Source organism: Neofelis nebulosa, chromosome 10, assembly GCF_028018385.1.
Source record: "Neofelis nebulosa isolate mNeoNeb1 chromosome 10, mNeoNeb1.pri, whole genome shotgun sequence".
Classification (NCBI taxonomy): Eukaryota; Metazoa; Chordata; class Mammalia; order Carnivora; family Felidae; genus Neofelis; species Neofelis nebulosa.
The window spans coordinates 55578419-55595929 of record NC_080791.1 but is presented as its reverse complement, the minus strand read 5'-3'; the positions used below and the strand labels follow the sequence as shown (position 1 = coordinate 55595929).

General features: G+C 51.3%; 1 protein-coding gene across 1 annotated transcript in view; it reads right to left on the bottom strand.

Moving 5' to 3' along the window:
• Nucleotides 1-17511, bottom strand: part of LOC131486568 (guanylate cyclase D-like) — a 52454-nt gene that overhangs the window by 26342 nt on the left and 8601 nt on the right. The window contains exons 3-5 of the mRNA XM_058686483.1: nucleotides 7737-8468; nucleotides 4669-4964; nucleotides 2477-2905 (exon numbers count right to left, since the gene is read on the bottom strand). Of these exons, the coding sequence (XP_058542466.1) occupies nucleotides 2477-2905; nucleotides 4669-4964; nucleotides 7737-8468 (1457 nt within the window). The remainder of the gene's footprint in view (nucleotides 1-2476; nucleotides 2906-4668; nucleotides 4965-7736; nucleotides 8469-17511) is intronic.

Genomic DNA, 17511 nt, shown 5'->3' with positions numbered 1-17511 from the left:
GGAAACAGTGAGAAGTAACTGTCTGTGAGTGGCAGAGCCTGGGTTCAAACCCTGGCACTTTCGCTCTGGCATCTGGGCTCCTAACCACCGCATCATCCTGCCTCTCGCCCAGGCTCTGAAAGGGTAAGCTTTGAGTCTTGATCTGGAGGAGACAAGGGAGCAAACGCACAGGATGCAGCAGAAAGCACAGTGTGCCCCAGGCCTAGGGGGCAGCGAGTGCCAAGGTTCTGAAGCAGGAGCGGTCTGCAATCCAGGGAAGGACAGAAGAGAGCAGGAGGAAGACAGATCAAGATGCTGAGCGGGACAGGGTGCTGTGAAGTCAGAGGCCAGGACTCTGGCTTGGCTCCGGGTGAGGCCAAGCCTCTACAGGTCCTGGTGGGGGAGTGATTATGTTTCCAAAGGATCCTCCAACCTGCCAGGTTGCATGAGGACGAGGCGGAGGCAAGGCAGTGACCCAGTGAGAGATGACGAGGGCCTAGCCCAGGATGGAGGCAGTGACTGGTGAACAGCTCTGCTGCCGGGCAAATTCTAAAGATGGCGCCCCCAGGGTGTGCTGACCAACTGGATGGGGGGTGTGAGGAGACAGAGCGTTCCTGTGCCTGTGGGAGGTTGGGGGTTCCATGACCTGCAACGGAGAACATCATGGGAGGCAGATTGGGGGACAGATCAGGAGTTGAGCTTCAGACAACATCAAGTTTCAGATGCCGACTAGATATCCAGGTGTCAGTAGAATCTTATTGGACATGTCAAGTAAGAGGTTGGGCAGATATGGAGTTTAGGAGACAACAATGTCCATCTGGGGGCCACGAGAATGGATAAGACACTGTGGGAGTAAGTGCTGAGAGAAAACGGCTCAAAGCACCAAGCCCACAGGAGTGGTGTTAATAGGTTAGAACTCTATAGAACAGAAAAGGTGACTGAGAAGGTGACGAGTGAGGGGGTCCTGGAGAGGGATGGAGCAGCAGGGAGGACGGGAGTCCGGCTGTCTTGGCTGAGCAAAGCCAAGACTAGCAGCTGGCTCTGGGCCTCAGCACATGGAGGCTACTGGGGGCCTTGATAGGACTGCTCGTGTTAAGAGAGTAACGGAGAGAGTCAGCAAGGAGGACTCCAGAGAAGAGGGGAAGGGACATTTAATCCAGTTAGCACCCACACCCTTTCCACGGATCTTGCTGCCAAAGGGAGTCAAGGAATAAAGCTTAGGCTGAAAGGAGTGTGAATGAATGGCTCTCTAAGACTGACATTCCAAGACACAAACAATCAGAGGAAACAAAGAACAGGGCACATTCTCTTGCTGACAAGACCCTGAGACCCAGGGAGGAGAGAAGCCAGCCCTGGACAGGACAAGTCCAGCCGGTCCCAGCGCTCCTAGGTGCCACTTGAGGAGTGCTTCTCACTGAGAGCACGGGACCTCGTAGCCCCTTCCCATCTCCTTGGAAGTACAAGCCCTGCTCCTGAGGTCTGCCCCACCCCCACCTCACGCAAGGACAAGCAGTTGAAGGTGTCAGGTCTTTGTTCCTATTTCTACATGAGAAATGGAGACCCAGAGAGGGTATGCAACTTGCCCAAGGTCACACACCTAGTCAGGGGCAGCACTGAACTGCAGCCCTAAGTACATTTGCCCCAAAGCCCCCGCTGTCTGGTCTCTCAATCCATGGTGGTGATCATTTGTATCGGTGATAATCATGACAACACAGGCCAGAGTGTGAACTGTCACTTTTAGATCCCCAAGAGAAGATACATCCTGAGGCCGCTGCTCAGGCTCCCACAACCCCCTAGTGTCCCCTCTCAGAGCCCCCTCTCAGGGCACCTGCCCTTACCCCATCCCCCTTTACCCAGGGAGCTCCATCCCACGTGCTGGCAGTGACCACGGGTCTTATCTGCCATTGTATCCCCAGTTCTCAGCACTGAGCATGGGACACAGTGGATGCTCAATAAATGTTTGCTGATTGATTTGTTGAATGAATTAATTAAAAACCTGTTAGATGGTGAAATCTGTGAGCCAGGGCTGACGGAGAAGGATCTCCTCTGAGCCCCATCAGCCCCTGGCTGCCCCCTTCATGGCTCTGATCACACTGTCTTGTATTGTTTTCAGCTGTCCCTGTCTCTGTCACCAGACAGAAGCCCCTGGAAAGCAGGCCCTGGGGTTGGTCTTCGAGTACATCAGCTCAATGAGGGCAGGGACATCATTTCATTCACTCCTATATCCCTGGGGCTGAGCATAGTGCCTGACACGTGGGAGGTCCTCCAGCAAATTTTTGTGGAAAAAGGGGCAGAGAAACAATTGGGTGAAGGCTTCTTCTCATGAGCTACCTTCTAGTCTGGGGAACAGATGGCACTGATTCTTCCCAGCACGGGACACACACCCTTATGAACATGAAGCAATTCACTCAGGGGCTGTGGGGATCATGGTGGCCAGGGTGGAGGGGCAGCCCTGGTTGGTAAGACAGGTAAGATTTAACCAGGCAAGGTGGGGAGCTCTCCAGGAAGAGGAAAACGCATTGGGTGATTGGACGGATGGATAGATGAATGGATGGAGGGATGATGAATTACCTCTCATGCATAGCATATTGGGGTCAAACCAGCAGCTGGAGTCACGTGCTGGAGGGGCCCCTCCTGGAAAGTGTATGGCCCTGTCCAGGGGCTGCACTTGCCACGTGCCTGTGTCCAGAATGTGGGTGGGGACCAGCTGGCTTCCCTGACCATCTGTGTCCAAGATGACGTACTGAGCCAATCTCCTGCCCTTCTCATCCGTCCGGATCCTCTGGCTAAAGCCAGCCACATTCAGAGCCCCTGTATGGTCTCCCAAGTGGGCCCCCGAGAGTCCTGCCCCATGGCTCTCAGAGCGGTTCAGGGCATGGGCCAGCAGGACAACAGCATCATAGATGGTCCCAAAGAGCGGGGACACCTGTGGAAGAGAAGGTCCCTCAACCCCATAACCCCGTGGCACAGGCTCCCAGACATCTCTCAGCCCTGCCAGCAGTAGGTTGTATGGATTATCACCCCCACCCCGCCCCCAACACAGCCCTCTCTCTGGTCCCACCATGACCTCAGTCCCCACTCAGTGGAATCACAGTCTCCGTGGCCACTGCCAACTCCGACGTCTCACAGGCATGTCAAACCTGCCTGACATGTCCAAAACAGAACTCCTGGTTCTTCAAGATTCCGTCTGGTTCTCCCACACTAACCCCACTCCTCCTGAACCTTAGGAAATGGAGCTACCTACCACCTGCCCGGCTTCTCGAATCTAGGTTTGATTCCTGACGCCGCTCTTTCTCTCTTCCAGTTTGTCGTTGAATCTTTTTGGTTTTATTTCAGAATCTATTCCCAACTCAATTGACCCCTCACCCCTCTACTCCTGCCATCTGGATCTGAGCCCCCTCACTGCTCACCCGGCCTGCAGAGGAGCCCCCTAAAGGTCTCCTTGCTTCACCTGGGTCTCTTCAGACCCTTCAGGCAGCCCAAACGATATTTTATAAGAACATGAATCAAATTATTTCTTACTTAAAACCTGCTGATAGTTTCCCATTTCACTTATGATCATGAGCTGAGACTCCTTTTGCCCTGGCATAAAATGCCTCACATGGTCTGGCCCCCGCTTATCTTGGACCCCTGTCCCCACCTGTCATGACAGTCCAGCCTCTCCACGCCCTCTGCCTGTTCCTCTAGCCTCCGAAGTTCACTCTGCCTCTCTCCCCTTGCCCCTGACCTTTCATCTACCTGGTCACTCTTCACCCAGACCTGCACCTGGCTGCCTCCTTCCTGTTCCGGATGCAGCTCACGTGCCATCTCCCTGCAGTGGGCTTCCCTGCCTATCTTAGCTCCTGTCACCCACTACTTTATCCCAGCTGCTCTCTGTCACTTTATCCTGTTTAGTTTTCTTGGCGACATCGCCACAATTTGGATTTGGCCATATGGTTGCTTGGGTGTTACCTGTCTAGCCCTAACATAATGGAAGCTCCCTGAAGGCCAGGTCTGTCTTACCCATCACTGTGTCCCTGACGCCTGGCCCCATGGCACGTGAGAGGGACTCAAGTCACATTTGTCAGACAAATGACCGGTTGCAAGGCCCTTCATCCGCATCTGCATTCCTGTCATCACATGCAGACACTATTGTCTTCTTGTCACCAAGAAACAGACGTCCCAACAGGGACCCGAGCAGCCAAGTCCTCTCCGCCCAAACTGAGCTGGCAGCCACACCCCCACCGCTAACACTCCTCAGATTCACAGCAGTGACTCCAGAAAACCTTCCCATTCCCCCACGCCCCGGCATCTCTCCTACTGATCTGCACACTTTGTTAGACAGACGCAGAGGAAGGGGAGGGAGAGAGTCTGCACGAGGAAGAAGAGCTGGGCCAGAGATGAGAATCACAGGCACTAAGCTGGAGATAGAAAAATAGGAGGCAAAAAGTCACAGGAGAAGGTGAATTGACAAAGCAGGCCAAGAGTGAGTAACACACACGAGAGAGAGAGAGAGAGAGAGAGAGATGGAGACAGTGTACCGAGGGAGAGGCAGAGACACTGTCAAATAAGGGACAGGTCACATGCCCACCAGGAGGCGGGACTGGTCGGCCAGGTGGGTAGGGGGCCCGGGCCGGGAAGGCCTAGAATGCACGCACACCTGCCCACGACCCAGGGCTCCGGGCCCTGCGAGGGCCTGCATCGACCTACCTGCTCTGGCTCCAGGTGGGCAGCCACCTCTCCAATGGCCCTGGCAGCTTCCAAGGCCTCGTCCACAGGGCCGGACTCCAGGCTGACGGTGAGCACTGCGTCATAGACCTCCTGCAGGGGCCCACGGTCGCCAAGGGCCGCGTAGGAGCGGTTGCGGTAGGGCAAGGCAAAGAGCAGGGTATCGTAGGGCAGGAAGACCAGCCTCCCATCTGCCAGGCCCTGGGCCCACGCTCGGCTCAGCAGGGCCGTCTGCTCCAGGCCCCCCAGGAGCGCCGAATGCATGCAGAGCACCACCACTGGGGGTAGGAGAGGCGTGCTTACCTTTGCAGGCCTCCCCTGAAGCCCAGAGTCTGTGGCCCTGGAGAGCTGCTCGTAACTCTCAGGTCCACGCCCCTACCATGAATAGATTCCTCTTTGCCTTAGCGAAAGAAATAGGCCCTTGGCGATAAGCAGCCAATTCCATCCCCAGGCACCCAGGACAGAAGAGAGCCCTTGCCCAAGATAAGGGTCCTTCCTCTCTTCTCCACTTGGGCCCCTGACCAGGGGGACCGCCTCAGTCAACAAAGGGCTGCCACTTACTCTGGCTGTGGTCTAGGTTCCCTACTGCAATCCCTTTCTCTAGGAAATCCGGGAAAACAGAGCCACCAGGGAAAGCTGAGAGTCCCCTTGCTGGGGCCCGAGGACCCTGGTCATGTGGAAGTCAGAGCCTGGAGCCCTGATCTCTGCTGAGCCTGGAGGGCCATGCTGTATGGGCCACGGGCCACAAGCCAGCTGCTCCCTGCCCCAGTATAATTGGGGGGGGGGGGGCGGCTCGGAGACTCACTCACTACAACCAGGGGTAAATAGGACCTGAGCTTCCTTTTTCCCATCTCTCCCACCCGGGGGTTATTCTGGACGCTAACCAAAAGACCCATTTGTTTTGTAAGTGGGGGGTGCCATTCTGCATTTTCCCTGCTTTCCCTGCACAAGGGAAAGCCGATCCCCACAGCCTGGGAGGAAGCCGTGGACTGGGAAAAACCCACACTGATGGCAAGCCGTGCTCGCTGTGTGCTGGGAACTGTTCTACGCCCCTTATCTGCAGTAGTCCTCGTCCTCACAACCCTGTGATGGAGGGGGGTCATTAGCCTCACGTCACCGATGAGGAAACTCTAGCACAGAGAGGTTTAGTGAGTTGCCTGAGGGCACACAGCTGGCAGGAGGTGGGGTCAGGAGTGAGACTCTGGCAATCTGACTCCAGAGAATATGCCCTGAACCACTCTGCCCCCCTGGCTCCTGAAAGCCACCAATGTGGTTGGAACTCAATATCCAGCAAAAGGGTTGGAGGAGTCTGATGACGCGTCCCCCACCCACTGCCACCATGCTCCAGTCATGCAGAACTGAGCCGATCCTTCTAATCCCATTAACATGTTACCTCCATTCCTCTGCCCTAGCGGGTTCCTCTGCCTGGAACCCCTTCCTCCTCATCACCGCCTGCAATCAACTTCTCATGCTCAGGCCCTGCCCTGGTATCACCTCCTCCATGAAGCCCTCCCCACCCCTAAGCAAAGCAGCTCCTACCAGACTGGAGCTCCTCACTGCCGGGACCTGGGTGCTTCCTCCCCACCCCCTCCCCAGAGCCCAGCCAGGGTCAGGCACAGAGCAGTGCCCAGTGACTCTTGGCTGAAGGAAGTGTTTACAAAGCTCTCAGCCACAAATATCTGCTCCTTGTGACCCTGTGAGGTGGGTTTCAACTATACCCATTTCACCTGCTGGAGAACCGGGGCTCAGGGAAGTGGGCTACTGGTCCTAATGGGCAGCAGGCTAACCTGGGCTGGGTCTCACTCCCTACTTGGGGCTGACTCACTAACCAGCAGCCACATCAGCTTGGGGGTCCGCCCACCCCGCCCTCCCCCAGGGCGGCACTGGCTTTGGTTCCCTCAAATGAGAAACATGGTGGTTACGAGTTTCACAGAACACTTTCCCCTGCTACCTGCAATGCATTCTCGCATTCACCACTTTTATTCCATTCTATTTTATCTATTCTGTTTCATTCTTCTCTTTCTCTCCTGTTTTCTTTCTTCTTTCTTTCTTTCTTTCCTTCTTTTGTAATGTTAGTCTTGATTCACTAAACTGGTTTGTTGATCACAACCCATAGTTTGAAATCATCCCAGTCTAGATTAACTTTAAGGTCCCTCCTGGGGTGCCTGAGCAGCTCCGTGGGTTGAGTGTCCAACTCTTGATTTCAGCTCAGGTCATGATCCCAGGGCTGTGGGATCGAGCCCGTGCTGAGTGTGGAGCCTGCTTAAGATTCTCTCTCTCTCTCTCTCTCTCTCTCTCTCTCTGCTCTTCTCCCAAGCTTGTGCTCTCTTTAAAAAAAAAAAAAATCCCTTCTGTTTTCCAGGTGCTACCTCTCCTCTACAGTCTACCCACCATGCCTCACCTTAGCTAACAACTTCCTTCAAGACAGGCAAATGTCACCTCCTCCAAGAAGCCTCCTCTGATCCCCAGGGCCCCAGCCTTGTACTTCCTCTCATTCTCCAGGCCTCTGTTCCCTCTGATGGCCTTGAGCTCTCTGTCGTAACCACCTGTCTCTTATTACTTATATAGCTGTCTCTCCATTACCTAGTCAGCCCTGGAGACCCACCACCTGATCTGTCCGGTTCACCTGTGTGTCCCAGCACTCAGCACAGCAGGGCTCCATAAATGCAAGAAGCGATTAATCGGGGAAAAAAAGTGATTCTGACTCTAAATACCTTCCCGGGCTCAAGTACCCCTACACTCTCGTTTCCTTAAATATTCCAGACATGAGGCAAGAAACCCCTTTGACTCCCACTCCTCAACCAACACTTGAATCAGAGCTCAAAACCCGACTGCCCTGCCTGCCAGCTGTGTGACTTGGGCAAGTTACCTACCTTCACTGAGCTGTGAAGCGCAGACCTCAATGGGACTAGCTCAGGGGGCTGCTGTGAGATGAAATGCAGGGCCGTTGTCCCGAGCTCAGCCCCCTGTCTGATGCTGAGGAAACTCCCCACCAGCAGCCATATGAAGTCCATGCTGCCCACACGAGGAAGGCACCCGTGGACACTTACTTTTCAGACCGTCCACGCGGCAGAGCTGCTCCAGGACCTCCGTGGCCCCCTGCTCCCCAGGTCCTAGAGAGGTCACCAGCCCCACAGGCAGCCCATGCGTCCTCAGAGTCACGGCCACCTGCCGGGCTGTGGCCACCCAGATGTCCTGGTGGGAGGACACGATGGCCACGCGAGCCCAGCCAAAGTGTCTCATGATAGACAGCAGCACGTGGGCAGCCGAAGGCAAGGTGGCCACCAGCTCACCTCCTCCTTCTGGAGCTCCGCAAGCCCAGGAGAAGAGGGTCTTGCCCCAGCCTTGGGCCAGCAGGGCTGCCGCTTGACAGTAACCGGGATTGACAGGGCCCACAAAGGCAGCCACGGTATTCTTGTGGGCCAGGAACGTGGCCAGAGCATGAGAGGTGTCACAGCCCGTGGCAAGGACCACGGAAGCCAGCCTCGAGCCCAGCACCAGTGAGGAGTCCTGGTTGGCTCGGTCCACAGCCAGCTGGGCTGCTACACTGGGGAGGGCCCTGGCAAAGATGGGGTCACAGTCCCAAGGACCCAGCACCCCCAAGGTGAAGGTCCCTGACCCGAGGGCCGGATCGGGGAGGAAGCCAGCCCACAGGATGGCACCCCAAAGCACCACAGACAGAAGAGGTGGGAAAAAGGCTGTCCTTGGATGACTGAGAGTGGACCCCCACGGACCCTGGCAGGACAGGCACGTCTTCCCGTGTGGCAGCATCCGATACCAACCTTCAGGGGACAATCCCCCCCGTAGTCCTGGGAAAAGGGGACAAAAATAAAGTTTGCTTTCTAGCATTTTCTGCCACTACTTTCTGTATGATTTTGAGGCACACAGTACCTTCCCCCAGAACCTCAGCCTCCTCATTGATAAAACGAGGGATTTGGACCCATCATGTCCGAAGACTCCCAGCTTTGGGGTCTAACGTCCTCCCCAAGACTGACTCACAGCCTGGGCAGAAGCCCAGTCATTCGGTGTGGGCTCCAGAGTCAGAGCTGGTGAGACCTGGCTCGCTGCTTTCCATCCTCGTGGGCCTAGCCCAGTCTCTGAGGTTTCTGAGCCCCATTTCCCTCTTCTGTGAGGATGCGGAAAACAAAGCCTACTTTATGGAGTGGCCATGATGGTTGTGTGCCATAACGTGCAGCACTCAGCGCAGTCCCTGGTCCTTCCTTAGGTGTTCAATAAATCCTGCTTCTTTCAACCTACTATTACTGTTGTTTCCTGCACTCATCATCCTAGGTGGACTGGTGCTCGGGGCCGCTGTGAGCCTCCCCTGCCCCTTATCCTCAAGCCCAGCACCATCCCGTGGCACTTGACTCCACTGGACTCCAGGGCCCTATGGTGCAAGCAAAGCCTGGGTATGGTGAGCACAGGCACAGTCCCATCTCGAATCCCCTCAGGCCTGTTCTCTCTCCACTGTTCAGATGAGGAAACTAAGGGAGACTGGGAATGGGGTTGGCAGAGAGACAGGATGAGGACAAGTCTCTCCAACTCATCCTCTACCCTACACAGGACCTCCTTGACCAGGACATTTGGACTAGAGGACCCCCCACTCCGCCCTTCTGTCCCAGGACTTTGACGTCCAGCCTACAGTCCTGCCACCCCGGCTCAGTCTCTGCCCACAGCCTTGACATGGTCCGTTCCCCATCGGGGGCACCCAGCTAAGTCCTCCCACCTCTTTCATGCAGCCGGCAGCCTTGCACTCTGCGGCCACAGGAAGGCATAAGATCTGATCTTACCCTTAAGAAAATGCCAGGCTGGGGGGTGCCTGGGTGGTTCAGTCGGTTGAGCATCCAACTTAGGCTCATGTTATTTTTTTTTTTTTTTTTTTTTTTTTATTTTTGGGACAGAGAGAGACAGAGCATGAACGGGGGAGGGGCAGAGAGAGGGAGACACAGAATCGGAAACAGGCTCCAGGCTCCGAGCCATCAGCCCAGAGCCTGACGCGGGGCTCGAACTCACGGACCGCGAGATCGTGACCTGGCTGAAGTCGGACGCTTAACCGACTGTGCCACCCAGGCGCCCCTAGGCTCATGTTATGATCTCGTGGTTTGTGGGTTCAAGCCCGGCATCAGGCTCTCTGCTATCACCCTGTTAGTGTGGAGCCCACTTTGGATCCTCTGTTCCTCTCTCTCTCTCTCTCTCTCAAAAAAAAAAATATTAAAAAAGAAAGAAAAAAAGAAAATGCCAGGCTGGTAAGAAGGTAGGTTCCAGCCAAGAGAAGAGTTGACCACAAGTGCAGGCAGTAGGCAGAACCAATAGGGAGGTACTGTGAGCTCATGGAGGGCTTCCCAGAGGAGGCAAGCTGGAAGCAGCCTACACTTGGAAGTGCTTGTCAGGAGAGTTCTTGCCTGGGTGGCTCAGTCAGTTAAGTGTCTGACTTTGGCTCAGGTCATGATCTCACCGTTCATGAGTTCGAGCCCTACGTCCAGATCTGTGCTGACTGCTCAAAGCCTGGAGCCAGGGACCTGCTTTGGATTCTTTGTCTCTCTTTCTCTGCCCTCCCCTGCTCTCACTTTATCTCTCTCTCTCTCTCTCTCTCTCTCTCAAAAATGAATAAAACATTTAACAAATTTTTTTCAAAAAGCAAGTCTATGTCAGGAGAGTAAGGGGGTGCCCTCTCAATGCCAACAGCCGTGGTCTGTGCAGGGAAACACATTAGAAATTATGTTCAGTTCAGAGGAATAATAAGGTCCTTGGAATTACACAGAAGAATAAACCCTGATTTTATCCCTCATTTGTCCCTAACTCTGGATGAGACGTTTAACTTCTCTGAGCCTCTGTTTTCTTGTCTGCAAAATGGAGATGATGACAGCTATCTGGCAGAGTTGTGGCAAGGGCTAAATGCATAAAGTCTCTACGGTGAGGATATCACTGTGGCAAGCAGGGAAGGAAGTAGTAAGCGGTACTGGCCAAGCGGAAGTAAGTAGGTACTATGTGGAATAGTTATCATCCCCAGCGCCATCGCAGTCACCATCATCACCATCTTGGGATCTTGGAAGAGCGGCAGGTGTACTTTGGTGTAGAAAGCGCTAGACAGGGAGGTGGAGGCCTGAGTTTCAGCCCCCGCTGCCCTTGAGGCCTCAGTCTCCCTATCTGTAACAGTAGCCAGTTTTTGCAGGGCGGGCCAAGCTGAGCCCTTCAGGCCTGTGATGCTACGGTTCTCCCAGCTCAGGGCTCGGCGACTCGGGGAAGGCCCTCTCCTGCCAGCCTCTGAGGAGCGCTCTGTGCCCTCCCTCCACTTCTGCCATGATCCGCCAAGTGGTCTCTTCGCTCCCTCAGGGCTCAGGATGAACCCCTCTGGACAGCTGGGCTTGTTCTGGGCTCACAGAGAGCTGATCATTTCTGGTTGGAAACATGAGCGTGCGTGCACCTCTCCCCCTCATTCGTGCTTTCCAAATCACCTGTGATCCACTGCTTTGCCTTGTCTTCCCAGAGGTCCCAAGAAGAGAGCTTTTACCCTCTTTTTCAGAGAAGCACACTGACTCCGGGGGGAACAGCAACGTGTCTGAGTTCTCACCAAAAGTTAAGGCTGAGTCGGGACTGGAGCTTGGCCTCCTGCCTCCCAGCCAAAGACAAAAATCACCCTTTTATCAAACACCTAGACCACCACAGCTGAAGGATCCTTGAAGATGGAACATCTAAACCAACTCCCCTGTGTACAGATGGGGAAACTGAGGTACAGAAAGGCATATGGACTTCCTTCAGTCCCACAAAGCAGCAGCAGGGTCCCCGACCCCTGCAGTCCTGCTGGCCACACTCAGTGTCCCAGGACCCCTCCAGCTGATGGCATACAGGGACTTGAGGAAGACTCCGGCAGAGCTGCTTTACAGGGTCCACACCCCTTTCTCTGCCCTGGTTTTCCCATCTGTACAGGGAAGGCTTAGTTTAGCTGCGCAGGTCTCCAAAGATCCGTCAGCTCTGATGTTCTGTCAGTAAAAATCAGGAAATGGGTGGTGTTTGTCTCTGAAGCTGGCCACGTCCCCTCTCCCAGCCCTTCCCCCAGGAGCGTGTGAACAGTGCCGGCACTGTGGGTTAATTCAACCCCATCCTGGGGGAAACCGTTTGTATTTTTATTTATTTATTTTTTTATTTTTTTTTATTTTTTTTAATTTTTTTTTTCAACGTTTTTTATTTTTATTTTGGGACAGAGAGAGACAGAGCATGAACGGGGGAGGGGCAGAGAGAGGGAGACACAGAATCGGAAACAGGCTCCAGGCTCCGAGCCATCAGCCCAGAGCCTGACGCGGGGCTCGAACTCACGGACCGCGAGATCGTGACCTGGCTGAAGTCGGACGCTTAACCGACTGCGCCACCCAGGCGCCCCAACCGTTTGTATTTTTAGGCTCTAGGAGATGGATGCCGATGATGAGGCACAGGGTGCTTGGCTCATAGAGCCAGGCTCATGGAATTAGTCAACTCATAGTATCCTGACCCAAAAAGATGAAAATGCCTGTGGTTACGTTAACAGACAAACGAGCAAAATTAAAACGGTAATAGGAACCCAAGGAAGGAGAGCGGAGGATTTCTGTTAGAGCTGGGACCTCTTCAGCTCCTGTAGCCAAAGGTCATCCTGCTGACCTCCCAACCCGATTTCTTGCCTTCGTTCAGGACAGGCTCCCCGATGACCCACCTGCCATGCTGTCTCATTGGGGCTGACTCTTTGCAGGTCCTAAGGTTGCTGCACCAGTGTCCTCAGATGTCAAGCCCTCCAAGAAGACTCTAGCCTGGAGATTCCTCATTCCCACCACAGCCCCTACAGTTAACACTCCTGCTGCCTGTCAGCTTCCTGGGACTCCTGCCCAGGGAGTGCTTCATATATGGCTCATTCCCTTCCTGTCCCCAACAGGGGCTTGAAGAAGCCACTTGGAAAATTCGATCTGTTCGCTTGGAAAATTCGATCTGTTCAGATGGTAGGGCTCTGGGGAGCCAAGCAGGGAAAGGAAGGAGAGAAGGAAGGAGAAAGGAGCTGAGGGAGGGAGGATGTCTTCAGCACTCCGGACAGCTCCAGGCCAGGCTTGTTCTCCCTGGAGGAAGGAAGGATGGGCAAACACTAAAGAAACCAGCATTACTGAAAATCCAGTATTATTGTTATTCCAATTTTATCGATAAGGAAAGTACACTACCCAGAGAGGTTAGGTCATCTGACCAAGGGCACAGAGCTAGTAAGTGGCAGGGCCAACTATTTCTGCTCATCGCGCCACATTGATTCTTTGGGATTCTAATGGTGTTTTTTCTATCTTCCTTTTTGGGGTGAAGCCTTTTGTGGAGATAGATACCACAGTCCCCTGGATATTCAGCTCTTCCTTCTCCGTCTGCTTTCTCCAACCTGGGTGAAATTAACCGTTACTAAGTACAGTAAGTATTTACTATGTGCTAGTAACTATACATCTCAACTAATTTAACCCTTGCAACAACCTTGCAAAATGCGTGTTGTATTTTGCTTTCTTCACATCACTTTATTCATGCTAACATGAATAAAGGCACTGCCCACTTAAGATACATCAACGAACCAAAAAAGCAAAATTGCTTTCCCCTTCAAGAGTGAACTTTCTAGCATGGGTATTCAACCAAAAAGAAACATAATAATTAGGTTTATTTTTTATTTTAGAAAGTGATAGGTGATATAAAAAAAGAAAGGTAAAGGGGGGTAATAATGTATTATAATTCAGTATAAGTATTTTCTATACTGCTGCACAATCTTCATGTTTATAATTTATAATTTCAATGGTCAAGGAACACACCGGGTGGATGTGTCACAAGTTAGTAATTATCTTTTTTTGGATATTTTATTTTGTTTTGTTTTGTTTTATGTTTATTTATTTTTGAGAGAGAGAGGCAGAGCATGGGCAAGGGAGGGGCAGAGAGAGAGAGGGGGACACAGAATCTGAAACAGGCTCCAGGCTCTGAACTGTCAGGACAGAGCCCGACGCAGGGCTCAAGCTCATGAACTGCCAGATCATGACCTGAGCTGAAGTCACACGTTTAACTGATTGAGCCACCCAGGTGCCCCTTTTTTTGGGGGTATTTTTGGCCTTAATCTTGTCCTGGACGGATTTTAGGGCCTTTGTTTTTGTGCCAGACTTATGCCTGTTTGCTCTCTCAGTTCCATTCCCTGACCTTCCCAAACCTGACTGGGCTCCTAATTGGGAGACTAGGGAGGGACCTCTGTCCCAAGGAGGGCTGATCCTGAAAACTTCATTCCCAGCATCCCTTGCCACTGTTTTCTGGCTGGATTTAGCCAATAGGAGACCCTGGCAGGAGACTGGAGGCAAGGAGAAAAATAGAAGCCAGGAGACACACCCCCCCCAACATGTGGAAGGTGTCCCAATGATAGCTGTGTCTCCTCTCTGGTCCTAGCCTCATCAAACACCCCTCCTGATGTGGCTCCAATGTCTGGGCTTAAGTACTACCACCTCCTTCTTCTTTTTGTCCCTCCCCCACCAGGGGTAGAAGAGACTTCCTGCTGTTGCCAATCTCTGAACTGCTTAATATCCCAACACCTTTTCAATCACTCTCCCACTCCAACTTCCCACTTGTGAAAGTACTGATGAGGACTCTGTTTTCCAGGGTGTATCCTGATCTATATACTATATATCTGAGTTGCTTGCAATTTCCCACCATTATGAATAATTCTTTAATAGATATCACGCTTTTATCATCTTTTAAATTTTTTCTTTATGATAAACTCTCAGGAATAACCATACTAGATCAAAGAATAACAACACCTTTAAGGTATGTTACATATTGCTTCATATTGTAATGTATTAATGCCAAGATATTCTTTAGATAATTGGAGACATTTGCATATTGCCTGAGCATTAGCTGATACATGGTTATTCTCAAGATTTTTAGGTGAAATAATGGCAAGGTGGTTATGTAAAGAAATTTGTCATTTGTTTTCAACTCTGCATACTTGAATTATGTAGAGGGAAATGACATGATGTCTGGGATCTGTTTTGAAATTATACAAAAGGCGAGTGATGAATGAAATATGAAAAGATCTTAATTTTTGAATCTAGGCTATGGTTGTACTTGGGTTCATTGTAACTTTTCTTCCTACTTTTGCTTGTGTTTTAGAACTTTCAGGGGCACCTGGGTGGCTCAGTCGGTTAAGCGTCCGACTTCAGCTCAGGTCACGATCTCGCAGTCCATGATTTCGAGCCCCGCGTCGGGCTCTGGGCTGATGGCTCAGAGCCTGGAGCCTGTTTCCGATTCTGTGTCTCCCTCTCTCTCTGCCCCTCCCCCGTTCATGCTCTGTCTCTCTCTGTCCCAAAAATAAATAAACGTTAAAAAAATTAAAAAAAAAAAAAACTTTCATAATAAGAGAAAATAGTGTTCATACCAATTAACAATGTAGGTATACAACTTTCACCAAATCATTTTTAGCATTCAGTATAATAGTTTTTAAAAATACAACCAGCGTTTTGAAAAATCATGCATTGTGTTAGTTTTCTATGTTGTATGATAAGTTACCACAAACTTAGTGACTTAAAACAACACATGTGTATTATCTCAGTTTCTGTGGGTCATAGGTGTGGGTGCAGCTTAGCAGGACTCCAGGTTAGGGTCTCACAGGCCACAATCAGGACATTGGTCAAGGCTGAGTTTTCATCTGGAGGCTCAACTAGGGAAGGATCTGCTTCCAAAATCATTCAGATTATTGGCTGTCGGATTCATGAGAGCTTGCCGCTTCAAAGCCAGTAATGAGTCTGCTAGCAAGAGTCTTAAAAAACCTAACATAATCTAATACAACCTAATCAACAGAGTAACACCATACCGTATTCTTTACTATATTCTATTGGTTCAAAGGAAGTCACGGGTCCAGTCACATTCACATGGAGATGTTATACAAGGGCACAAATACTGGGAGGTAGGCGCTGTGAAGGCTACCTTAGAACTATACCTTAGGCATATAATAGTGAAAGAAACTGACAGCCTTGGAGAGTTCATTCCACAGCAAGCTGGGTCAGGGCTAGAACCAGAACCCAAGCTTCCCTATGAAAATTGTAATCATCTGCTTTATGACTTTGCTAAGGGGAGAGCCAGAACCATCTTCTTTCCTTCCCTCCACACTCCATCCCTAATTTCTATCATCTCCCTCTTACTCCCTGCCATACTCCGGGCAGGACCTTGTTCTGTAGTCTAAAATCTCTTAGGAAGGTCACATGAAGGTCATTCTCATACTAAAGTTCTGATGGTAGATACAGACTTGCTAGGATTTTCCAACGCAGGGTACCTGCTATGTAACAAAGACAACAAGATGATTTGCTCCAAGAGAACGAAGATTTACTTTTAGACACGTGGGGACATAAACAATCACTGGGGACAGTATTTGGATGGAAGGAACAAACAGTTCCTATCTCAGAGTAGATAAACCCATCCTGGCACAGTAACCATGAGGGAACTCTGAGCTCCACAGACTTCAGTTATAATCCTCAACCACAATACTCTCTGAGTGACCCTAAGCAAGTCACTTAGCTTCTCTGAGCTTCAATTTCCTTATCAATAAACAGTGATACTATTATGATATCTACCTCACTGGGAAGCTATGAGTGAGTGTTAAAGCATTAGGTAGATGATGAACATTACTAATAATAATCACTATCATCACCATTACCGAGCACTGACTAGATGCAGATACAGATCACATGATTCAAAACAGAAAGTGTTCAGTGCCCTTGAAACAGGAAAGGGGGATGTTTAAAGAAAGAAGATTATGGCAGTCAGGATCTCAGCTAGAAGCAGAGGCACATGCAAATTAGGATAATCCCGGGAGGATTTATTTACCAAAGAATTATTAACAGAAGGATGTAGAGCTTGTGCTATAAACTGGGGTTAGCAGCAGCAGAGCTGCTACCATTCTTGGCCCCAAAGGGAAGGGAGGGCACAGTTACCAGACCTGGGAAGAGTAAAGTTATGAGAGAAGGCTGCCTTGATGGGGGCAATGACCTTTGGTTGAGGGATACAGCCAACCCAAGACAATCCTGCATGGAAGCAGCAATGGAAACAAATATCTTGATCTCACTCTTCTTGATCCTCCAGGTCTCTCCTTGGTCAAACCCAAGCAGAAGCCGGCAGGCATAGAGGTTTGATGGTGTTTCCCACGCAAGCCAGCCTCCCAGGTCAGAGTAGGCGAGGGGAGGAGATCACCTGGCAGGCAAGGAGAAGGTATGTGGCACAGTCCACCCCTTTGCCTCTCAGCATTCACTCCTGTCTTTCATCCAGCGAAGTCTTGTCCCTAAGACAGACGTGCAAAGTCTCATCGGCTACCATATTAACAAGGTACTGTCAATTCACCTTGCAACCACTTGAGACTAACACATTAGTCATGGGGCTCCTGGGGGGCTCAGTTTTTGAGCATCCAACACTTGACTTCAGCTCAGGTCATGATCTCACGGTGCATGAGTTTGAGCCCCACATTAGGCTCTGTGCTGATTGTGCAGGGCCCGCTTGGGTTTCTCTGTCTCCCCCTCTCTCTCTCTCTCTGCCCCTCCCCTGCTCATGCTCTCTCTCTCTCTCTCTCTCTCTCTCTCCTCTCTTAAAAATAAATAAATAAACAGTAAAAAAAAAAACATTAGTCACTACTAGTGTCCTTTATATAACAAAGTGGGCACAAAAGAAGCAAATTACATAACGCGTGGCTGCTATAGTCCCCATCTCCATAGCTGATTGGTCATCTAAAGTGCTTAATCAGGGGCACTTGGGTGGCTCAGTCTGTTTAGCGTCTGACTCTTGATTTTGGCTCATGTCATGATCTCAGTGTTGTGAAAT